At 42.5% G+C, this 25,692-nt stretch overlaps 1 protein-coding gene across 1 annotated transcript in view; it reads right to left on the bottom strand.

The window, feature by feature from the left end:
- Positions 1-2,320: 2,320 nt before the first annotated feature.
- Positions 2,321-25,692, bottom strand: part of rgs14 (regulator of G protein signaling 14) — a 98,851-nt gene continuing 75,479 nt past the window's right edge. Inside the window, exons 6-15 of the mRNA XM_033029958.1 lie at positions 24,060-24,224; positions 22,148-22,283; positions 19,717-19,832; positions 16,608-16,799; positions 14,887-14,963; positions 13,955-14,081; positions 13,324-13,405; positions 6,424-6,470; positions 5,573-5,711; positions 2,321-4,265 (exon numbers count right to left, since the gene is read on the bottom strand). Of these exons, the coding sequence (XP_032885849.1) occupies positions 3,958-4,265; positions 5,573-5,711; positions 6,424-6,470; positions 13,324-13,405; positions 13,955-14,081; positions 14,887-14,963; positions 16,608-16,799; positions 19,717-19,832; positions 22,148-22,283; positions 24,060-24,224 (1,389 nt within the window). The 3' untranslated portion in view covers positions 2,321-3,957. The remainder of the gene's footprint in view (positions 4,266-5,572; positions 5,712-6,423; positions 6,471-13,323; positions 13,406-13,954; positions 14,082-14,886; positions 14,964-16,607; positions 16,800-19,716; positions 19,833-22,147; positions 22,284-24,059; positions 24,225-25,692) is intronic.

Raw genomic sequence — 25,692 nt, 5'->3', positions numbered from 1 at the left:
GTTTTTGTTTATACAGCAATCATTCACATGGTGAATGTTTCATCAACATTTCTTTCCCACCCTTCTTTTCGATCCACAAAAATATATTTTAAAAAGTAGGAAAGGGAAATGTGTCTGTTTGAACCTATTCTGTCATTCTATACGATTGTGGCTGGTGCCTCATCCCAATACTATATTCCCACTCTCTCCTAATGCCTTTTGGAGCCCTTTGTGAGCCTTTGAAATCCATACATAGAACATAGAACAGTGCAGCACAGGTACAGGTCCTGCAGCCCAACATATCTGTGCCAAACATAATGCCAAGACCAATGTTTACCAGCCTGAATATAATCCATATCCATCCATTCCCATCATATCCCTAGGTTTATCCAAAAGTCTCTTAACTGCTACTATCGTTTCAGTCTCAACATCCTACCCCAGCAACGTAATCCAGGCACTTACCACGTTCCTATAATTGGGCAATATTGCATGTAATGTTGCACATAAAACTTCAAATGCAACCTAACCAAAGTCCTTTGAAGATGCATCTTGCTCAATGGCCCAACCAACAAAGGCAAGCGTACCATATGCATCCTTTACCACTCTGAGGGAGTTATGGACTTGGACACCAAGGTCCCTTTGTACATCAATGATTATAAATATCATGCCATTACTTGTACACTTTCCCCTTACATTCAATCTCCCACAGTGCAACATCTTACACTTGCTCAAATTAAATTATGCACCGGAGTGACTTAACAGTCAGGCAGCATCTGTGGTGGACATTGATAGGCAATGCTTCAGGTCAGGATGCGATGGATAGAGAGAGCTAGTGTCATACAGCATAGGAACAGGCCCTGTGGGTTAAATAGTCCATGCCATCCAAGTGCCTATCTAAGCGAGTCGCATTTGCCCACATTTGACCCATTTCCTTCTAAATCCAATCAGTGTAACGTTCCAAATGTCCCTTAAATATTGTTATTGTACCTATGTCAACTACTTGCTCAGGCGGCTTGTTCCATACATATACAGTACCACCCAAATGTGAGAAAAATTGCTCCTCATTTCTATTAAATCTTTCCCCTCTCATCTTAAGCCGATACCTCTAGTTGTTAATTACCCAACCCTTGGGTAAAGGACTTTGTGCATTCTCAATATTGTGCATTCCCTTATGCTTTTATACACCACTATACGATCACTCCTTAGTTTCCAAGGAATAAAGTGCTAGCCTGCTCAACCTCACTTAATAACTCAATCCCTGAAGTCCTGGCAATATTCTCATGAATATTTTCTGCACTCTTTCCAGCTAAATGGCAGTGATGTATATTTAGAGAGAGGAGCAGAGGGAGAGAGCAAGAGAGAAAGTAGGACATGGATAGAGAGGCAGTGGGATCCAGGGAGACACAGAGAAAACGGTGGCAATAGGGAAATGAAGAATGTAAAGGGCCTGTCCCACTTAGGCGACTCTTTAGGCGAGTGCGCTCGCCACATTATCACCACATGTTCGCTGTTGGTCTCTGGTGAGTCTCCTTCATGGTCGTGAGGAGTTCCCGCATTCTGGGAACTAGGTCACGGCCTCAGAATGGTCGCCGCAAAATTTTCAATATGTTGAAACATTTTCTGCGACCAAAAATTGGTCATCATGTAGAAAATCGATAATCCTGCAGTTGTAGTAGGCTCGCCATGTAGTTGTCGGTAGTCGTAGGGAGTTTTAGTTACTCGCCTTTGCTGTCCGGTCATTTTCATTGGCTCATTGGGGGGAAAAAAACATAAGCACGAGTTTTCAGAACCCAAGGATAACCGACCGGTAATGTTAAATGCCCGCCGAACTTCACAGCTGTGTATCTCTGGCTTCTTAATAGTTGTCTGGCTTCTTAAAAGTGTCTCCACCCCATCTCCAGTCCTTCCCCACTCCTTCTTCCCCCCTTCCCCCCCCCCCCTTCTCCCCCCCACCCTCTTTTAAAGGACTTATCGTACACTGTGCTAAACCTTCCTGTTCATTGCGGTGTGTGTCTGTATCACCGTGGGCTTGCACCGTGTGAATTTCAGACAACGCTCCCTCCGCTTGCCCTGGCCCCCGCTGTGTGTGTGTGTGTGTGTGTGTGTGTGTGTGTGTGTGTGTGTGTGTGTGTGTGTGTGTGTGTGTGTGTGTGTGTGTGTGTGTGTGTGTGTGTGTGTGTGTGTGTGTGCGTGTGTGTGTGTGTGTGTGTTTTTGTGTGTGTGTGTGCTTTTGTGTGTGTGTGTGTGTGTGTGCTTTTGTGTGTGTGTGCTTTTGTGTGTGTGTGCGTGTTTGTGTGTGCATGTTTGTGTGTGTGTGTGTGTGTGAAAAGAACAAGTGGAAAGACAAAAACCATCAGTGGCAGAGAGAAAGTGAGTGAATAACAGAGGGAGATTTATAGGAGAGATACCCTTCCGTTCATTGTGAGTAAAAATGAGTTGTAAGCCTTGTGTCTGAAAAGCCAGTCACATGTATATATGTTGCTTTTGAAATGTAGGTAATTACGCTTTCATAGCATTTTACAACGCACCATTTTTTTAATAACATTTAAGGTTCCAATCATAGAAGAATATTTACAATTGCACGTAATTACAGCTTGGAAAATGACATCACTAAAGCAGCCCTTTCTCAGACATTAAAATAAACCTGATCATGATCAAATAAATAAATATAGTGCAGCGGTGACAATGCTAGGTGTGGGGCTGACACAAATCCACAGGTCACATCATTAGGGTTTAACAAAAAGTTGGCTGCCTGTTGTCACTCCTCCTCCTCTTGCATCACCATCATGTGGGCCAGTGCAATCCGACCACAATAATCATCCTTGGAATATGTTTCTGACAGGGATGCAGAATAAAAACAGAATCAAATTTGCAAATAAACAGCTGCTACCGGTGAAGTGACCTCAAAGCAGCCAGTCTCTTGCTAAAAACAGCTGCCTTATCTGGGATGGAAACCTGTGGTCGTTTGCTGGGTCGTGACTCCAGTCCCTACACTAACTTGGATGACTTAACTGTTCATTGAGGAAGGGCAGTAAGTCACCCAGTTCTATTACAGCATTTGAACACTTTTTACCTTATCCATTTGAGGGAATATTAATGATTGCTACTGAATGCTGGCTTTGGCAGTCATATCCACGTCTCTGGATTAAACAAAGGACAATCTGAAGATTTTGATATTTCACACACTCTCTCTCACACACACCACACCACAGATAACATGATTTCATCAAGTACCATAACCTTGGTCCTGGCAGTGGGCAAGATGTGCAATTCCCTGAGACTCTCTTTCTTTATCCAGTTTGTGAACCAAAAATACGCAAAGACTCAACAATGACAACTGATATGTGTAAACAAATTGGAGACTCGATAAATACATGTCCTTTGAATTGGCTGAAGTCACCTCACTTCAGAATGATTCATAAAATGGTTAGAATTATCAGTCAGGCATCTGCCTCTTTGACCCGGGTACCTGGTAAGAAAAGCTGCCCATCCCCAACAAGTGAGCAATCCTCTTGGAATGAGCAGTATGGGAGCATAACTCATACTGGTTCTCTCCGTTTAACTTATTCAGACCCAATGTCTCAGCAGCATCAGCTGGATGTATAAGCAGAAATAGTCATGAAACAAAGCATCCTTCATTGGTGCTGGCCCACTCTGCTAGGGATGAATTGATTCCAGATTCACCATGATTCTTTCACAGCTTGGTTGAGGTAAAGCGTGGAGTTCATCGAATCATTGAACTGTGAAGCAAGAGAGAGGTTCACCGGCTGAATGGGAATTGATGCAGTTCCATTTGGCAAGGTGCTGAAGACTTCGGCAGTGTGGGCTCATTGGGCCTCAGGGTAATAGTTGGTTGACATCCCTCACCTCATCAATCTGATAGCCATTGCCCCAATGACCGACAGAGACAAGGCAGCTGATGGGAGAGGACCTTGTTTGTACCGTGTTCAGCCAGACACAGATGAGCCAATTCTCTCATTACAAATCTGTCCAGGTGCCCGTTGCAACTCCCGGCTGTGAGTCCTGTGAAGTGGATGTTCTCGGTGTGGGTTCCTCACCCGGAACGCCTGGGGTCTGGTCACCCTTGGATGCACCTTTCTCAGGATGGGTTCGATCTCCAGTGCCCATTTCTCTTCCATCTTCTGATTCAGGCGGACGAAGGCAGATTCCTGCTATCTCTTTGGGAAGCTGCAGAAAGTCTGGAAGCACCAAGTCCTCCTTCTTCAGAAGGCCACGCTGATCATCCACACGGCAACTTTGTGCTTTGGACAACATCTCAAACAGCGCTGCAAGAAGAGGAGCAAAAATACCATTACATCAAAGCTCAACAGTTCAAGTCAGTCTTCACACCCCCAGTCTCTCCCTTCCAGAATGTGATGGTAGTAATTAAAACTGAATCCCAGAAAGACTTCAGTTGTTCTAATTGTTGTATCACTATTACCACTTATTAGGGCTGCTGCACATCTGCACAACTTTCCTGTTCAGTAAGATTCAGGTCTACGTTAGACAGTTCTCATGCCAATTGACCTGAAACCAATCCTTAAGCTATTCTATCCTTGTCCATTATTCCTTCTGCTCTGATTGTCTATAGAATTGGTCCTCCAAGGTTGTTGGACCATAATCTATGAATTTTCAGGATGATTATCTGCAGTTTTGGTTGCTGCATACAGGAAGGACGTGAAGGCTTTGGAGAGGGTGCAGAAAACGTTTCACCAGAATACCACTTGCATTAGAGTATTATAACTATAAACATTGATTGCTTTTCTCTGGAGCATCAGCGGCTGAGCGACAATTTTCATGTTCATAATTGATAGGAGTAGGATTAGGCCATTTGGTCCATCAAGTCAAAACCTCAAAACTATTAACTTGTCTTTTTGTTTGCTAGAAAATGATGTTAATGATTTAAGTCACTTTTGCAATCATATAACTCATTTTTAATACCATATTTTCTCTACCCCTCCTTTATTGTATCCCCTTGTTGATCAGATCTCTGTTGTTTATTAGAGTAAAATCTGCACTCTCTGTGAAGTACAGGTACTTTGTTCCGTTTTTTAATTACAGCGCAGAAACAAGCCCTTCAGCCCATCAGGTCCGCACCGACCAGCGATCCCCGCATATTAACACTATCCTGCACTAGGGACAATTTTTACATTTATGCCAAGCTAATAAGCCTACCAGCCAGTATGTCTTTGGAGTGTGGGAGGAAACTGAAGTTCTCAATGAAAATCTGCGCAGGTCACGAAGAGAAAGTACAAACTCCATACAGACAGTACCCGTAGCAGGGATCGAACCCAGATCTCTGGCACTGTAAGCGCCGTAAGGCAGCAACTCTTGCGCTGGGCCAATGTATTGCCCACCGTGTCCCTGTGATGAATATGTTAATCTTTAATTCTGGGAAAGTGCAGATCTTCAGGGTCAAGTGGGTGACCCTAATTTCTTCAGACTGCTCTGTTCCCAAGCGTCCCTTCTAACACCACCTACCTTGCACACTTCTAGTAAACTCCCCTGAAACTCATGACTTTAAACTTTGAGCTTTCAACCCTCATGGCATTTATTTCAGTCGTATATACAGTAAGTTGTTCATAAGATTTACCTTCAACATCGTAAGTCTTTCGATACATTTCCTTTCTTTCTTCATTTGTTATCTTGTGTCTATATCTTCTAGTGGGCTGTGAATTTGTGGCGAGACTCTCCCAAGCATTGTTTCCATTTGCGGGTGACTCCTGCTGCTTCTGTTGATGAGGAAATTGGACGTGATAATATTTATTTGTTTTAATGTGCCATTACCCCTCCATCCCAACAAAATATCACCTCATCTTAACACCCCCAACATCAATTCTGCATTTCTTCATTACAGGTTGTATATTGGCTCAAACTGGGTTTCAAAGTAATAATAGTTCGATAACAAGCATGCTCATCGATATGCTATCTCATATTAGGTCCCACTCATCCAGTATCACAGACACAGGCCTATTTTATTGCCATTTTGGCCATACCACAATTTTAAAATGTTAGTCAGTCTTTATGTATGTAACATCTTCTATATTACAATTGCTTGTGACCATCACACTCCTTGACTTCCATTCCATCGTTTATCCCCAATCTTGTTTGCTCCAAAGTTGGCAGCTGTAGCTTTTACTATCAACCCCCTAAACTCAGCAATTCCCTCCCAAACCAACTTTCCTTCCACCTATCCCTTTCCTTAACTACAACATTTCTACAAACCCATCAATATATACACCCATGCATCTGTGTCAAATTGTGCCCATCGGCTCCACAAATAAAGGACCAGAGACATCTCACTACACTAAAGGGTTTTCTAAATGCATGGCTTTTTGTTGTTTTGGTGTTGTTGTGCATAATTACTAACAGTGTGTTGAGTAAAAGGCAAAAATCCACTTCAATCTCGCTTGATATTAAGATGTTAAATGGTGTTGTACTTACAAGGTATGTAGATGATTGTTTTAAATGCATTCTTGCTTCTGCTGTGCCTGTGAACAATGAAAACAGAACTGATGGTCAGAGAGCATTCATTCCAGATTGTGTCGGATCAATTTCCCTTTGTTGAGTTTCCATCACACAGCACAAGAAGAGGCAAAAGCGAGTAAAAAACAAGGAATTGTAGATGCTGGTTTACCAATGAAAAAGACACAAAGTGCTGGAGTAACTCAACAGGTCACGCAGTATCTCTGGCGACCACGAGTAGGTGAAGTTTTTGGCCAGGCCCCTTCTTCTGTCAACTCCAGCACTTTCTGTCTTTTTAGGCTGAGAGAGTGTTGGACTGAACCCAGTTCATCAAGGGCACAGCCCTCCCCACCATTGAAAGCATCTCCATGAGTCGCTGCCTTAAGAAGGTGGCATCTATGTTCAAGGATCCCCATTAGTCAGGCCATGCCCTCTTCTTCTTGCTGCCATTGGGCAGGAGGTACAGAAACCTGCACATCACCAGGTTCAAGAACATCTACTTTCCTACAACTATCATTTATTGACAAATCTGCACAATCCTAATCATAACTCAGCAGCTAAACAGCAAGGACCACCTCTTCCACTACCTTTTATTTTATTTTATTTGTTTTTATTTACATTTTTTTTCATTTTACTATCTATCAGAATTTAGTACAATGTTTGTATGATTTGTGTATAATTTGTTTTTGTGTGTTGTCGGAGTCCAGATGCCTGTGATGTAGCTTCAAGCAAGATTGTCATTGTGTCTATACCTTATGGTAGGTGTGCAGATGACAATAAACTCAACTTGAAGAATGCTGGACCATTCTGGATGAGATTGACCCACCTATTGCACCTGATCAGAACAAGTCTAGGAAGAGTCAATGGTTTCTTACTCCTGGTTCTATCAGATGCCTGCCATTAGACATCTGCTTGGTGGATATTCTCCACACTACCTACAACATTCCTCCCCTTCTGTTCCACTGGCCAGAACTGGAGGCAGGATGTGGTCTGAATGGAGATTTTATTTCCATGATATCCTTTCTCTGGAGCGCTGGAAGCTGAGGGAAGACCTGATAAAAGTTTATAAAATTATGAAAGGTATAGATAGGGTAGACCGTCAGAACCTTTTTTTTCCAGGGTGGAAATGCCAAAGAACTAGAGGACATATGATTAAGTTGAGAGGGGCAAATTCTAAAAGAGATACGTGGGGCGTTATTTTTACGTGGAAAATGGTGGGTGCTTCTAAATGCTACCAGGGGTGCTGGTGGAAGCAGAAACGATAGTGGTAGTTAAGAGTCTCTTGGATACACATGTGTATATGCAGGGAAGGTAGACACAAAATTCTGGAGTAACTCAGCGGGTCATGCAACATATCTAGAGAAAAGGAATAGGTGACGTTTCGGGTCAAAACCCTTCTGAAGAAGGATCTCAATCCAAAACATCACTTGTTTTCTCCAGAGATGGTGCCTGACCCGCTGAGTTACTCCAGCACTCACTTTGTGTCTATCATCGTTGTACACCAGCATCTGCAGTTCCTTCGTACACACGTTGTATTTGCAGGGAATGTGGCGATATGAATCACGTGTAGGTAGAGGAGATTAATTTAACTTGGCATCATGTTTAACCTCAACATTGTGGGCCAAAGGGCTTGTATCTGTGCTGTACTAGTTATTCTCTGTTTTCTGACTGGTTATAACACTGTAAATCATCAATCTGATTTTTCATAGGACTAATAAATGACTAGAAGCTTATAGCAGAGGGAAGTGAAAAGCAGGAAGTGGGGTAGGACTTGGGGAAGCAACTAAAGTCTGTCAAGAGATAGCTCCTGTGATGACAGAAACAGGTAGAGCCAAGAGGTATGGACCAGTGACCAAGAGGAACAACGAAAGAGTCCCCTGCTACTCTCATTCCAGCAGCTATTTTGCCATTGCATGCAACCTTGGCATAATCATTTCACCGCTGCTTCACTAGCATCTGGGAGCAAGAGGGAACAAAGGAAAGAGAAACTTAGGCAAGGTGGCGCAGCGGTAGAGTTGCTGCCTTACACCACTTGCAGCGCCAGAGATCTGGGTTTGATCACAATTACGGGTGCTGTGGGTTTTTGAATAAATTCTTGAATAGTACAGGTGTCAGAGGTTATGGGGAGAAGGCAGGAGAATGGTGTTAGGAGGGAACGATAGATCAGCCATGATTGAATGGTGGAGTAGACTTGATTGGCCGAATGGCCAGATTCTACTCCTATCACTTATGAACATATGATCTTCGGTTTCCTCCCACACGCCAAAGACGTAAAGGCCTGTAGGTTAATTGCCTTGGAATAAATGTAAATTGTCCCTAGTGTTAAGGGCCTGTCCCACTTGGGTGTCATTTGCGTGTCATTTACGTGACATCATTTACACGTCACAACGCGCGCATGGCATGCATTACGTGCGCATGGCGCGTGGTGGCGTAGGCAGTGACACGCAGTCGCACGCGGTGCCCCAGGATTTTGGGATTCACAAAATCTACGCGCGCCAACTGCGTGACGCGCAACTGATGCCCAAGTGGGACAGCCCCTTTAATGTACGGGGATTGCTGGTTGGTGCGGACTGGGTGGGCAGAATGGCATGTTTCCGCACTGTATCTCTAAACTAAACTAAGAAACGCTTTCTGGGGTAAGTTAACAATAATCTTATAACCCAACGCACGGGTCTTGTAATTGATGCGAAATATAACTCTGTTTTGCAATGAGAGGTAAGACCAGTTTTGGTAATGCACTGTGTGTGAATTAGCAATACATATTAGGGACTATACTTCATTTCAGATACTTTGGCCTGCTGCCCATGAATATCAATTGTCTAAATGAATGAAGGCTGTGAGAAGCAATAGGCAGCAAAAATAAAAGATTTCAGCAGCTGTGGGGCAAGATGTATGAGACAATCTAATGGAGGCATAGAGAGATCCTGTGCATTGGCCAGTGAAAGGTCAGCACTGTGGGAGCCCACTTAGAGAAGGTTGTTTTACATTTACAGCTGATATCTTGTGGCTCACACACAAAAAGAAGCAGACAGCTCACATCACCATCCAATTATTGCCTGCTATTTGAGTCTGTTCACAGATAGAGGCAATTTGTTTCTTACAATATGTAATGCAACCATCCACCATTGCTCAGTGTGTGCATGGTTCAATATGAAGTGATCCTGGTTATGGAGGGGGAGCAGGCTCCTGATTCTGCATTGTTGAGACAGCTGGTCTTTATGTTTATAAAGGCAGACATGATGTGCTGTTAGATTTCAGTACAGTAGGCGCAGTTGCTGCTATTACAGATTGGTTATAGTTCTAATCGTGAGATTTCCAAGTCCCATTTTATAGACAGGAATGAAACAATCCTGGATGATGGCTCTGGATTGTTTGACGGCACTGGGCCTGTACTCGCTGGAGTTTAGAAAAATGAGGGGGGACCTCATTGCAATGTACAGAACAGTGAAAGGCTTGGATAGAGTGGATGTGGAGAGGATATTTCCACTAGTGGGAGAGTCGAGGACTAGAGGTCATAGCCTCAGAATTAAAGGACATTCTTTTAGGAAGGAGATAAGGCAAGGCAAGGCAAGGCAACTTTATTTATATAGCACATTTCATACACGAGGCAGACTCAAAGTGCTTCACATAAAAACATGTCATACAATAAATGAAATAATAAAATGAAATAAAATAGAACTAAAAGAAAAGAAAAACAAAATTAAAAATGCATTATAAAAAGTGCAAAAGTTAAAAGTGCAATGTAGTTAAGATTTAGCTGAAAGCTAAAGTAAACATAAAAGTTTTCAGTCTTATTTTAAAAGTGGTCAAAGTTGAGGCAAGTCTTAAATCTTCAGGAAGTTTATTCCAGCTATTTGTTGCATAGTAACTAAATCCTGCTTTCCCATGTTTTGTATTTACTCTGGGAATCACTAGCAGATTGGTTTCAGAAGATCTTAGCGGTCTAGAAGGCTTATATAGTGGAAGCATGTCAGTGATATACTTTGGCCCTAAACCATGTAGTGATTTATAGGTGAGCAGCAGGATTTTAAAATCAATTCTCTGACATACAGGGAGCCAATGTAAGGATTTAAGAATTGGTGTAATATGCTCAAATTTTTTGGTCTTTGTTAGAACTCTAGCAACAGCGTTCTGAACAAGCTGTAGCTGCCTGACAGTTTTTTTTGGAAGACCTGCAAGGAGACCGTTACAATAATCTAGCCTACTATTAATAAAGGCATGTACAAGTTTTTCTAAGTCTTGAGCTGACATGAGTCCTCTTAATCTTGCTATGTTTTGAGGTAGGCCGATTTTGTTACTGATTTGATGTGACTGTCGAAATTTAAATCTGAATCCATAATGACCCCAAGATTTCTGGCTATGTTTGAAGTTTTCAGGGACAGAGAGTGAAAGTGTTGGGTTACTTTAAGCCTTTCTTTTTTAGCACCAAAAACAATTATCTCCGTTTTGTCCTTATTTAGTTGGAGAAAATTTTGGCACATCCAGTCTTTGACTTGCTCAATGCACTGGCACAACAGATAAGGAGGAATTTCTTTACTCAGAAAGTGGTGAATCTGTGAAATTCTTTGTCACAGAAGGCTGTGGAGCAAAGGTCAGTGGATATATTTGAGGCAGAGATAGATAGATTCTTGATTAGTACGGGTGTCAGTGGTTATGGGGAGAAGGCACGAAGGGTTAGGAGGGAGCCTTGATTGAATGGTGGAGTAGACTTGATGGGCTGAATGGCCTAATTGTACTATCTCTTATGATCTTCTGATGTAATGATCTTATGGATGGTATGAAGTGATTACTGCAGGTAATGTCTTCCGGGCAAACTGTCAAAGTGAGACACTGTTTGCCCGCTCAATAAAACATAACAAAATAATGAGATATTATAATTTGAAGAACAGCAGGAAAGTTATCCCTTGTGTTCTGATCAATATTTGCCCCTCCTTCAACATTGCTAATCATGAATGTGTTTGTTTTCACAGTCTGCTTTGTCAGAGCTTGCAATACACAATGCTGATCCTGAGTTTCAATAACTATCCTTCCATATACAAATGTGAAATACCATTTATTAAATGCATTAGTGAAGAAACTGTTGTGCGATTAATATACTCTTTGCAGATAGTGCTATCTTGGGTGCTGCCCCTTGTTGAGGTGGGAAGACTCTGAAGCTTTCACAACCCTGAAGAGTTTCACCATTTCCAAAGCCAGACAGGCCAAAAGCTGGTAACTGGAAGATCTCTTTGCCTCGCCACACTGAGACCCCCACCTCTATCTACCTCTCCACCCACCCAGCTTCTCTATAACAGCATTGAGTTCTTTCCTCCCATCCTCACCTATTCTGTCCCCTATCACCCGTCCGTCTACACCCGAATGACACCCAGTCCCTCCTCCCATCCACCCTCTCCTTTTCCTTTTCTCTTGGATTCAACTCTACTCTAACTTCAAAGTATTTATCCCACACACCCCTTTGCCCTACATTTTATGCCACTCTTCATCACTAATATCCACTCTTTTCCTCTCTTCGACTCTCACACTCCTTTTTATCTCCTTTGGAGTCTCACCTTCTTCCCCTACACCCGCTCCCCCTCTCTCCTCGCCCTCCCATTTACTGTGCATCCCCACTCTCTCCCTCTGAAAGGCGCACCTACCATCACTCAGTGAAAGACGGTAGGAGGTAGATACAACACCTGTATTTCCGTAAGGGCAGGTAAGGTAGCTTGATTACAAATACACTCCTGCCATTGGGACGGCAAGAAGGTACGAACGGGTCCTCATTGGACATCAAAGACCATTTTGAGGGATGGGTGAAGGGGGTGCAGAAGGGGATCAATAGACAATAGGTGGTGCAGCAGTAGGCCATTCAGCCCTTTGAACCAGCACCGCCATTCAATGTGATCATGGCTGATCATCCCCAATCAGTACCCCATTCCTGCCTTCTCCCCATATCCCCTGACCGCTATCTAGCTCTCTCTTGAAAGTATCCAGAGAACCGGCCTCCACCGCCCTCTGAGGCAGAGAATTCCACAGACTCACCACTCTCTGTGAGAAAAAGTGTTTTCTCGTCTCGTTCATAATGGCTTACTCCTTATTCTTAAACTGTGGCCCCGAGGATGACCATAGGATGATAGGTCAGAGCTTGGTATCCATGGTCTAACATGGGCAGTACGGTGAAGCAGCAGTAGGGTTGCTGACTTACAGCGTTTGCAGCGCCAGAGACCCAGGTTCGATTCCGACTACGAGTGCTGTCTGTACAGAGTTTGTACATTCTCTCCATGACTGCGGGTTTGCTCTGAGTTCTTTGGTTTTCTCCCACACTCCAAAGATGTACAGGTTTGTAGGTTAATTGGCTTGGGTTTGTATACTTGGTATAAATGTAAATTGTTCCTAGTGTGTGTGTGTTAATGTGTGGGGATCGCTGGTTGGTGCGGAATCGGTGGGCCGAAGGGTCTGTTTCCTCACTGTATCTCCAAAAACTAAAAAAAAGTACAATGGGGAGGGATCAATGTGTTTCACAATGGTTCCATTTTAAAACCACAGTTAATTTTTGTTATATTTTATTTTCAGAAACAGGCTTTCTTATTAATGGATGCAATTAACAAAAAAAAAGCCATGTCCATTAGTAGTGACTAATGCATCACCCTAATTGATCTTTAATCATGTTCCTTGCCAGTTTAAAAGTTAGATAGGAAGCAATGGACTTCACAGTATACTTAAGGCAACTTTAATTGCATCTTACTGCTTCCCGTTCCAGTTATCCATCTATTTCCTCTCTCTGGTCATTCTTAATTGGCCAAGAATCTGTAGCAATAGAACTAATCCCTGAAGTGTTGCTGGAGGCAGCCCAGCAGAAAAATCATTAAACAAAGAGAAATATGTGCACAAGATACATACCCTTAATCCTGTCAAGGATCAATCGCTGACTATCCAGGCAGGACACAGTGTCGTACATTTTCAGAGGTTGGGGCTCTCCGCTCTGTTTTACATAGGTTAAAAGAAATGATATCTTATTTTATCCAAAATATAAATGTGTAAATGATACCCAATTATCACCAATTAACTCAGCATCATCAAATTCCAAGCCAAGGGCATTCCATGCCTAACTTCATTTAAGAACATGATGAACTGATTATGAACATACAGAGACTCAACCAGCTTCCAACTTGCACACTAATCACGTAGAGGGGAACATTCTGATAGATTATCAGCAGCATGCTACTCATTTCCTGGATATGTTCCCAATCCCGTAAGGGTGGCACGGTGGTGCAGCGGTAGAGTTGCAGCCTTACAGCGCTTGCAACGCCGGAGACCCGGGTACGATCCCGACTGTGGGTACATGTGACAATACAGTATTATTGACTCATTGAACACCTATAATGGTTCAGTTTGGACTGAAACTGGATTGTCATATTTCCTACATAGCATCATGTCTGTGTCCAAAATCATTAATTGAGCCACTTTGGGGTATCCTGAAGAAGTGTGAGATGCTATATAAATGGAAAGTTTCACCCTTGTTGATACGTACAATTCTTGCCTCCAGCTCCTTGGCGTTTAAGTTATACTTCATCAGGAATGGTTGTAAAGCCTCGGACACTGTTTTGGTAGGTTTTGCCGTCACCCAAAGTTTTTGATTTACTGGAACAAGTTCCAATCTGAAAAGGAATCAGAGGGAAAGATGTGAAGAAGAATTTAAGTCAGCACTTAAAGGGCCTGTCCCACTTACGCAACTTTTCAGCAACTGTCTTTCAGAAGGGGGGGTTGGAGAAGGGGGGGTTGGAGAAGGGGGGGGTTGGAGAATGGGGGAGGGGAGAAGGGGGCAGGGGAGAAGGAGTGGAGACACTTTTAAGAAGCCAGACAACTTTTAATTAAATTTAGGGGCATTTAACATTACCGGTCGGTTTTCCTTGGTTCTGAAAACACCAATGAGCAAATTAAAATGCCCGGTCAGCAAAGTAGATTGCCTACAGCTACCTCGATTGCCTATAACTACTTAACGACCCCACACCACTGCACTACGAGTTCAAAAGAACCATGCTGACCAATTTTTACTCGCAGAAAAATGTTCAACATGCTGAGGCCGTGAGTATGCGGGAACTTCTCTCGAGCATGAAGGAGAGTTACTGTGACCTCCTAGGACCAAGTGTCGACCATGCTGCGAGTTTGTGGCGAGCACAAACTCTTCTAAACTCGCAAATTAGATCGCCATAGTGGGTTAGGCCCTTTACAATCTCCCCAGACTTGAGGTTTAAAGATTCACCAACAACATAGGTTAGGGAATAAATTATAACAGGCCTATCTGAATTCAACATTCAATTCACGTCTGGTTCCATCAATTAAAATTTCTACACCAGAAGTTCCTAACCATAATTCTTGCCAGTTCTTTACCATCGAGGTTTCTCTATGTCCAATAATTAACATTCTAGTATGCCATTGATCATATGTTAATATGTAACTTACTCAAATAATACTTTCTTCTCAACACGAACTTCCTTGTCACACAAGATCATACTATCTTGATCCAGTACGAGAGGTTTCTGCAATTTAAAATAAAAACGGTCTTAAAACAAGATATATCTGAAGTCAGAAATTATGATCTTTGGAACTGCACCATAGTATTATGAGGCTTTTGTGGATAGGAGTAGTTGAGGTGATCCATGGTTAAACCTTCCTCTGACACGAGGAGGCATGCAAGTTGGCTTTGATAAATGGGCAGGAGAAGCAGCATTAACCAAGTCTGGGCTCATTTTCACGCCTATTTGCACACATTAGGGATAAAGTGTATTACCTGGTATCATCAGTCATTCCACTCTGTCCGTATGTCAAAGTAACTTAGCAACATGCAATATCTAGGTTAATCCACAAGAAAAGGCCCACATAACCAAGAATGGAATACTGAAGAGGGTTGGGAACTTTCTCAATATAAACATGCAGGCAAATAGGAAATAGGTCTAATTATTTAAGTTTATTTGTGTTCTCCATATTGTAGGCATCATTGAGACTTGCTAACACCACTGATTCCCATTATTGTGGTGCAGCAATTATTGCATGGAATAATTGGATGAGACATTGGATGAGAATATTGTCATTTTTTTTTCAGTTTCAGATACAAAAACGAAATGATAAGAAAAGATAATATTAACAATGTTGGATTGAGCACAGTGGTGCAGCTGGTACAGTAGTTGTCTTGTAGCTCCAGTGACTCAGGTTCAATCCTGACCTCCAGCCTCCTTGCACTCCCTTCAGGTACCCCTATTCCCTCGTACACCCAAAGATGTGTGGGTTGGTAGGTAAATACCAGCTGGCCAGCTGCTTTATCACAATGACAAACCAGAACAAAAGCGGAATTACAGCAAGAACAAAGGTTGGAATCACAGGTAATTGTGTTAATGGTGGAACAGGGTGTTTGACAAGGAACTTTCTCTATAACAGTTTTGTGTCTAACAATTGCTCAGATATATAATTGGTATAATACTTTGTCAAGGTTATGCACTGTAGCAAGCAGAGAAAGAATGCTTTCTTTTTAACGTGATATGCAAGAGGCTTGGAATCTTCACTTATCCTGTGTTTCGGTGGCTCAAGAGAAGTGTTAAATTACCGAGGAAGGCGCTCACAGGTCAGACACAACTCGACAGCTGGGCAGACTATTGAGATTAGGAAGGAGGCGGAAAGAAGTTAAATATATCTTAGACACACAGCAGTAGAGCAGGTAAAGTTGCTCCCCTATAACTAATACTAATAGCCTCAACATTATGCTTATTGTCTGTATCTGTTAGAATGATCCACAGTAGTCTCTCTCCTGAAGGTGCTCCTTACTATGATTTAGACAGAGGGACGATGAAAGAGCAGTGACACACTTCCTAGTCAGTGTGAAGTGTAATTTCAAGGGTTACTTGTAGGTCATGGTGTTTCCAAACCTCAGCTCTCCCAGTCGACCTCAGTGGGACATTGTTCATGGTCGTGGATTAAAAGGTGATAAAGGAAACTCCAATTATGGTGAATAACAGTCTTCTAGAATGGTGGAGCAGGCTCAAGTGATTGAATGATATATTTCTGTTCTCATGAATCAACCATGGAACTGTCAGCCTCTACAAAGCATACACCAGGAAATCACCTGGTCCAAAGCCTCTCAGAGAAGCTCTCTGGAATTATATGGCCTGCACAATCATATTCCAACTTACCTTCTCACTTCCAGCAAGATAAATGCTTGTGGCAGCCAAAGGAATTCCATGCCTTTCACATATCCCAGACAATAAGTCTCGGATGGTCAACCCAGGCCGAACTATTTCTAAGGAGGCAGTTTTGTCAGGCAGGTAGACACAGCAGTATTTCACCTTCTGCTCTGTTTCAGATTCCGCAGTCGCCTTCTCACTCTGCAAGCAAGAGAATGGATTGTGATCAAACTCCCACCGCTCGCCATTTACCATGTCCCAATCCAATGGTCTTTCTGGGAATCCTTGCTGGAAACCGTTCACACAACCGGCAATATTAATCGCTCTCTGTAGCAATGCTTCCTCTAGCCCGAGAAGCCTCCAACTTTGGATCCCCTTTCACTCCCACCTGTGCCATCAGCTGGCTACACTCCAAATCTCCAATTTTACGACACTTCTTAATATCCATAGTGCAAGCTCTTCATTTGGATCTACTTGGCAACTCCAGCTTAAATTGTGTTCAGACTCATCAAAGATAGAATGAAATACTTTATTGTCACATGTGACTAAGCACAGTAAAATTATTTGCTTGCATACCCAATGTATACAAATAGCGGCCACCTACGGCGCTGACAAAGTTACAAAGCTGGCCGGCTCCTCCTTTTGTTTTCCTCCCGCCCCCACGCCAGGTCTCCATTGTCATTTGTTCTCCCACCCTCCCCAATTGTCCATTGTTCTCCTCCAACCTCCCTCACGATGAGCAAGTTAATAGGTTGATTGGCTGATGTAAACTGCCCCGAGTGTGTAGGTGAGTGATAGAATTGGGTGGAGTTGATGATGTTGATGAGGGAGTTTATAAGAGATTAGTGTAAATGGATGGTTGCAGATGCCACGGAGGCGATGTTCCAAAGTGATTTGTATCTGTGCTGCATTTCTCCATAACTCTATGACTATCTATCTACCTCTGCCTTAGAAACAAACAAGGGCTCTGCGTCTATTATTTTTTTAAGGAAGAGTATTCCTTAAAGATGCGTCATCCTCCAAGAGGAAAAAAAAACTAATCTTACCTCTGTCTTAAATGGGCAACTTCTTATTATTTTAATTCCAACTAAATTCTCCCACAAGATGAAACATTATGTACCGACCCTTCAAGTTTTTATATGTTTTAATCAAGTTGCTTCTCACTCTACAAAACTGCAATAAATGTAATCCTGGCTCATCTAATCTTTCTTATAAAACACCCTAGCCACTCCATTTATAACCATATAAACCATATAACAATTACAGCACGGAAACAGGCCATCTCGGCCCTGCAAGTCCGTGCCGAACAACTTTTTTCCCTTAGTCCCACCTGCCTGTACTCATACCATAACCCTTCATTCCCTTCTCATCCATATGCCTATCCAATTTATTTTTAAATGATACCAACGAACCTGCCGCCACCACTTCCACTGGAAGCTCATTCCACACCGCTACCACTCTCTGAGTAAAGAAGTTCCCCCTCATGTTACCCATAAACTTCTGTCCCTTAATTCTGAAGTCAATACATCTGTATAATACATTTGTATAATGCATCTCTGAACTGCTTCCAATGCATTAACGTTTTTTTTTAAATATGGAGGACAATTTCCTCCAAGTATGGTCTCACCAATGCCTAAAATAACCTCCCTGCTTCTGCATTACTTTTCCCTTGCCTTCCGAAAACCATGCATTAGGGTAGTCAAACCTTTCAGCAGGCGATACTGAGGGAGACCGAGGGAAGAGCTATTCACTGAATGTGGTGAACTAATGGGTTTCTCCAGCATACAAGGCTGTGGAGGTAAAGTCGCAGAAGACATCCAATAAAAAGGTAGATAGCTTTACAGCCCCAATTGAGGGATATGGGGGGGGGGGGGGGGGGGGATATGGCATTGAGATAGAAAGTCCAGCTATGATATTGGTAAATGGCAGAGCAGATTCAAGAGACTGAATGATCACCACCTGCTCTTCTTTTTCTGCCATCTGTAATTTCTCACTATTTAGATAACAGGATTCTTCTTCATTGTAGATTTAAAATGCTAGAGTAGCAGGCAGCATATCTGGATAGAAGGAATGGGGGGACAAGATTTAAAGGAAATGTGCAGGGCAAGTTTTGTTTTACACAGAGTGGTGAATGTGCTGCCATAGTTTGATGTGGAGGCAGATAAGAAAATTAGAAAGACACATGCATTTGCAGGGAATGGAGGGATATGGATCACATGAAGTCAGAGGACATTAGTATAATGTGGCATTATGTTCGGCACGTACATTGTGTGCCAAAGGGTCTGTTCCTTCACTGTATCTTTTCTATGTTGGATGTTCTATGTCCTATGTTCTATAGGTTATGTAAATGAATTCCATTCTAACTCATTGGCATAATCTCCTGAAGTAATAAAATCAGACAGCACACAAAACATTATTATTCATTTTCTTCAAGTATTATTATTTCATTTTCTTCAAGCATTAAGGATAGTCCTTGATGCCTTGAAGATGGTGTAAGTCCTTGCAAGAATGCTATGCAGTTTAAAATGAGAAGGATAAATGGGAAAGATAATTGTTAGAATTTTTTACTTGTTAAAGAAACATTATGTTGGGAACCAGCAACAAGGAAATTAATCAGCATTGTTCATTGGCACTAATGTTTTTTGAGCTGTAAAATAATCTCTTTAAATTATTCTTTTTGTGACATTTTTTTAAAGCTTGAACATGAAAAATGCGCACTGTGGAATTGTAACCAGTAAATTGCTCTGTGTGGATGGTTTAAAGTCATTTTCAGTTATTTAAAATCAGTTCATTCCCAAGATGTGGACTGCAAAATGATTGAAAATCTCATCTGTTTCATTTCTAGCTGTGCCATATTACAGGATCAACCTGCCACTTCCAAAAAACATAAGAGTATTTCATCATGACTTTCTTTCTCATTACGCAGTCTGATTGCACTGGTTCATAAGTTATAAAAATTAGATCGAGTTGAAATCTTAACCAGGTAATCAGTTTGAAAAGCTTTGTTGATTGCAGCCGAGCCAGAAATACTACACCATAATTAGTCTCATCAGCTGCAATTCCGTACAGGTGAATAATTTAACCTCGGTCACCAAGGCTACGTTTTCCTCTGTCATACCTCAGTTCTGGAACTCGTCAAGCTGAGGTAGCCCAATTCCATGCTGGCTGTGGAATACACAGATCCCTGAGATTCACGACGAGATAGGGAGAGACCATTGTTCTCTGAAAAATCCACTAAAAAAAAAAGTGAGGTAGAGAGATTTGTTAGTCACAATGTAAAATGCTTCTGCGCCAGAAAGTGCCTGAGCTAGCTTCTTGGAGGGAGTCAGTAGATGTGCTGACCATCTGGTTTCCTAGACCACAAGATCATGCCACAGAATCAATCCTTAATCTTCATCAAATTAAGATATCTTGTACAAAGTGGATGGTGGGGCGACTATCACTTTAGCATGTGTGTTAAGGCTTCAATCTCTATTATTACACCTGCCACAGACATGTATGAGAGGAATAGTGGAACGACTAGCAGAGATGTTGCCTCACATGGATGCACAGTTGGTAGAGATGTTGTCTCACACCTCCAGCGAGCCAGTACCAATCAATTAAATATGGAAACATTTATTTCATTGGAATAAATGTTCTTGAGCAGAAAACGTCACTGAGGAAAAGTTTGGGTTCACCGATGTTGGTCCCTGCTTGAAGTAGGGGTTGAGGCAGATTTAATAATAACCATCAGAAAGAAATTAGATAAATACTTGAAACAAAGAAAAAAAAAAGAATAACTATGTGGTACAAATCTAGATGGGGTAGCAACCATGATGAGGTAATGCCAACAAATAGTGAAAGGCCTGGATAGAGTGGATGTGGAGATGATGTTTCCAATCGTGGGAGAGTCCAGGACTAGAGGTCTTAGCCTCAGAATTAAAGGACGTTCCTTTTGGAAGGAGATGAGGGAGAATTACTTTAGTCAGAGGGTGGTGAATCAGTGGACTTCATTGCCACAGAATGCTGTGGAGGCCAAGTCAATGGATATCGTTAAAGCAGCGATAGATTCTTGGTTAGGGTTATGTCAGGGGTTATGGGGAGAAGGCAGGAGAATGGGGTTATAAGTGAGAGATAGATCAGCCATGATTGAATGGCGGAGTAGACTTGATGAGCTGAATGGCCTAATTCTGTTCCTAACTCTTATGAACTTATGAACATGTTCTGCTGTGTTAAACCATAAACTTATGCAGTAGGTGAGGTGAGATCGATTCTGCAATTCATTTGAGTAGGGAGTTTGAGATTAATAATTCTGGAACATTGAAATAGTACCAAGATGGAATGCCTCCCCTGTTGGCCTTAGAATTATATGTGGTGAGCATTGTGTTCTGGAAGGTACTGCCATATAAACTTTGGTGCGATTGCTCTTATGGTAATAAAACTAATCGTTTTAGGAGTAGGTAGGTCTTTTCAATGTAGCAACAGAGATGATAATTCAAACTACCCAAAGTGCTATTCAGTTATGACTGGTAAGAATCAAGTTCAGTTTCAGTGTCAAGATATGAGGCAGTGCTATAAGTTATCCATCAGTGTGCCAATGTTTGCTGTCAGGAATTTTTGGATCAGTACTAGAGTAGCAGGCCGTTGTCAAACTGAAATACAATTTAGTGCTATCATTTGCAGAAAAGGATAACAATGGCAGAAATTTGGAATACGCACACTCACAAATTAGAACTTACTATTGTCTGACCCTGCTGGCAGTGTGGAACTACTGGATCAAACTCACGATATGGAAACAAACGACTTTAATGAAGCAAAACACATCGTGCAGCAGTTTCGGCATTGCATGTTCAATGGCATCAATCAAGGGTGCATTTCTCCTACTTATTCTTAAGGGCCTGTCCCACTTGGCTATTTTTTCGGCGACTGCCGGCATCATTGACTAACGTCTCAGGTCACCGAAAATTTGCGGCTTGATGCGCCTGTGACACGGCGTGATGACGTATTGCCACGCGGTGTTTTTTTCATGAATCACAACATTTTTTGTCGACGCTGGATTTTGAAATGTTCAAAATCTTTTGGCGACACTGATATGACGCCAGCAGTCGCCGAAAAAAATCGCCAAGTGGGACAGGCTCCTTACTCAAAGATGCCAATGTTTGTTAAATAATGGGAGAATCCTAAAGGGCCTGTCCTACTTGGCGAGTTTTTCGGCGACTGCCAGCGTCATTTCAGTGTCACCAAAAGATTTTGAACATTTCAAAATCGAGCGGCGACAAAAAAATGTTGCGGCACTTGAAAAAACACCGCGCGTCAAATGTCCACAAGCCGCGTCATGCCGTGTCACACCACAATTTTTTCGGTGATCTGATACGTCAGTCAATTATGCCAGCAGTCGCAGTAAAAATCGGCAAGTGGGACAGGGCCTTAACACACCTTCAGCATCCTCTTACATGTTAGAGTGCCTTATTAAAACATCCTGCATCTGTTAATTAACATTGCCAACCTTCATATTGATGCCATTACAACTTAGTTTTCATTGGTTTACACTTTTCCATTGTTTGTCTGACCTCCCAAGGAGTCTCCTTTCTCTTTTCTCCGGCTTAATTTGCTTGTGCTCGTCCACGGCTTATTTTGCAGGTTTGCTCCGGTTCTTATGTAGCTCTCCTGTCGAAGGCTGCTGAAAGACTTTCCCGGCTTCAGTTTCTGCTTCTGTTTGGTGGCAGTAAGAGACATGTCATTGTAGTTATCATCCTGCTGACTCATTCTTGGGAGGCTAAGCTATCTTATATCTACTATGTACCTGCTCCATGGTCAGCAGATTTGTCCACCACATGTATTAGAGATAATGAGGAGGGGGGGGGGGGGGGGGGTTGAAATGAACAAACAATGTTTTTTGGGTTATGACTCTTCATCAATTTGGAGAAGGGTCTGGATACATAACATTGTCTATCCATTATCTTTGTAGACGCTGCCTGACCCATTGAGTCACTCCAATGCTTTGTAATGCACAGACGTATGTTCATTAACCGAGAAGATAATGATTTTTTCAAGGATCTCATTGCTCCTTTCACCCGAGGGACACTCTCATGTGATTGACCATGAAATTATTACATGCTTGAAGTTCTGGATGAGGACCAACAAAGAAGACAAGAACACTAGAAATTAGGAGAATGGGTTCTCAGTCTCTCAAGCCTGCTCTGCCATTCAATGTAATGATGGCCATTCCATGATGGCCTCAACTACTCTTCTGTATTCCTAGAACCTTCAGTTTATTCCCTAAACTGTCACTCCCCATAACAAGTGCTTCAATTGTTTACATATTTGATCTTCATCTTAATATTACTTAATGATCTGTCCACCACCACCTTCAGGGTGAGATAATTCCAAAACTTCTGCACTGTCTGAAAGAATAACTTTCTGCACACCTCAGTTTTAAATTACTGGCCCCTTACTTTGTAGCTCTGTCCCCTTCTTCAAGATACAGGTGGAAACATCCCAAAAAAGACTGATTAGAGGTAATCTCAGCTGGGGGACCAATTCAGATCTCACAATGCATGACATGAGATGAAATCAGCCCAAGGCATGTCATCTCATCCATGTCAAACCCATGAGATACCAGAACTTCCTCTTCAGGATGGGCAGTACGGTGGCACAGCAGGATAGTTGTTGCCTTACATTGCCAGAGACCTGGGTTCGATCCTGACTACGGGTGCTGTCTGTACTGAGTTTGTACATTCTTCCCTTGACCTCGTGGGTTTCCCCCAGGTGCTAAGGTTTCCTCCCACACTCCAAAGACGGAGAGATTTGTAGGTAAAGTGGCTTTGGTAAAGATTGTAAATTGCCCCTAATGCGTAGGACAGTGCTAGTGTATGGGCATCACTGGTTGGAGCAGAATCAGTGAGCAAAAGGGCCTATCTCTAAACAAAACTAACAAGACAATGGTTCAGGACATTGAAAGCCATCAGTAAGTGATCTCAGCCTCTGTGCAGTGGAATCTACAAATTAAGTGCCAACAGATTGGAAAACTGCAGAGGTCTCCTTTCAGTGAGGCAATTCAGTAGATTAGAGATCAATACATAAGTGTAGGAAGAAACTGCAGATGTTGGTTTACACCGAAGATAGGCACAAAATACTGGAGTAACTCAGCGGGACAGGCAGCATCTCTGGAGAGAAGGAATGGGTGACGTTTCGAGTCGAGACCCATCTTCAGACTCTATAGCATAACATATGGTACATACAATACAATACAATACAATTTATTTGTTATCATTTGAACCTCTTGAGGTTCAAACAAAATTTGGTTTCTGCAGTCATACCCACAAGAAAAAGAACCAAGACACAACACAATTTACACAAACATCCATCACAGTGAATCTCATCCTCACTGTGATGGAAGGCAAAGTCTTATCTCTCCCCTGCTCTCCTCCCGATGTCAGAGTCAAAGCCCCCGGATTATCCTGGAGTGCAGCAGAGCCTCACCTTCTTGGAGCTTTCCTGGTCATGTTTGGAATCAAAGGATGTGCTTCCTCTCAGGGAGCTACCGCCAAGGAGAGAGCGACCCTCTACTTCTGCCAGCACGCATTGCTGGTAAAGTGGAGACTTCACAAAACGGGTGTAGCTGTCAAACTTCATCAGGTTAAAGATCTAAGGAGAGGTATTACAGATCAATGCAGCAAACCCAAGATCAAGCATCTCTAAGGTTACATCATCTACAACTATTTATGGTATAGAATGTGATGATGCAGATTCAAGTTCAAAGATGGAAAGGTAGATATTTGTCTTTGGAAATGGATGCTAAATGCAAATGAGAATATGGATATACAGGTCAGCCACCTCACATGGCCTCGGCACCATATTTTTAGGGGACTTACGGAAGGGGGGGGGGGGGGGGGGAGAGAGAGATTTGAAGTGCATTTTTGTATTTTGTCTGGATTAAAGGACATTGCTGGAAAATTGGTGGTAAACCTGTACTAATGGGATGGGATGGTGGCACTTGATGGAGTGCTGTTGATTCTCAGTTGCAGTGATCCAGAGTTCATTCCTGCCCTCAGCATTCTCTGTGTGATTTGCACATTCCCCCTGTGACTATTTGGGACGATCCAATTTTGTCCCACTTTCCAGCTTGGTGGAATAATTGGTCATTGTAAATTGTCTCTACAGACCTGATGGGAAGGTGAGGAGTAGAGGTAACATGAAACATTAATGGGAATGGGATTGATCCGTGAGTCAGCATAGATGTGATGGTTCCGCAGGGCTCGGTCGTGGGGCCGCTACTCTTCAAGTTGTATATTGATGATTTGGATGAGGGGATTGAAAGCTTTGTGACCAAATTTGCTGATGATACGAAAATAGATGGAGGGGCCGGTACTGTAGAGAAAACAGGGACTGTGCAGAAGGACTTGGACAGGTTGGAAGGTTGGGCAGAGAAGTGGCAGATAGAATATAGTGTAGCAAAGTGAGGTGTCATGCATTTTGGGAGTAGGAATAAAGGCATAGATTATATTTTCTAAATGGGGAAAGAATCCGGAAATCGGAGGTGCAAAGGGACTTGGGAGTGCTGGTACAGGATTCCCAAAAAGTTAATCTGCAAGTCAAATTGGTAGTAAAGAAAGCAAATGCAATGCTAGCATTATTTCTAGAGGGCTTGTATCAAAAATTAGGGATGTAATGCAGAGGCTCAAAGAGGCGCTGGTCAGGCTGCATTTGGAATATTGTGAGCAATTTTGGGCACCATATCTGAGGAAGGATGTGTTGGCTCTGGAGAGGGTCCAGAGGAGGTTTACAAAGGTGATCACAGGAATAAGTCGGATAACCTATGATGGGCAAATTAAGTCAAACATTAATACTTATATTTGTTCCTCCTTCTAGACAAAAACAACAGACAATTTGCCTTTAGTGAATCAACTCTAAAGTGAAGAGGCAGAAGATTTTATTCCGACACACCACTATCACTTTTCTTCTGGGATGTTCATGAGATTTGTGCTCACCCTCTGGCAGTACTGGGGTAGTGCTGCACTGGTGGAGATGCCACACTTGCAGGTGAGATGCTACATCATGGTCCAAAGGATATAAAAAATCCCCATGCCAGTACTTTAAAGGAGAGTTGGTGAGT

Source organism: Amblyraja radiata, chromosome 11 (genome assembly GCF_010909765.2).
Source record: "Amblyraja radiata isolate CabotCenter1 chromosome 11, sAmbRad1.1.pri, whole genome shotgun sequence".
NCBI classification, from domain to species: Eukaryota; Metazoa; Chordata; class Chondrichthyes; order Rajiformes; family Rajidae; genus Amblyraja; species Amblyraja radiata.
Note: the sequence above shows the minus strand (reverse complement) of the source record. Positions and strands in the feature narration are given on the sequence as shown.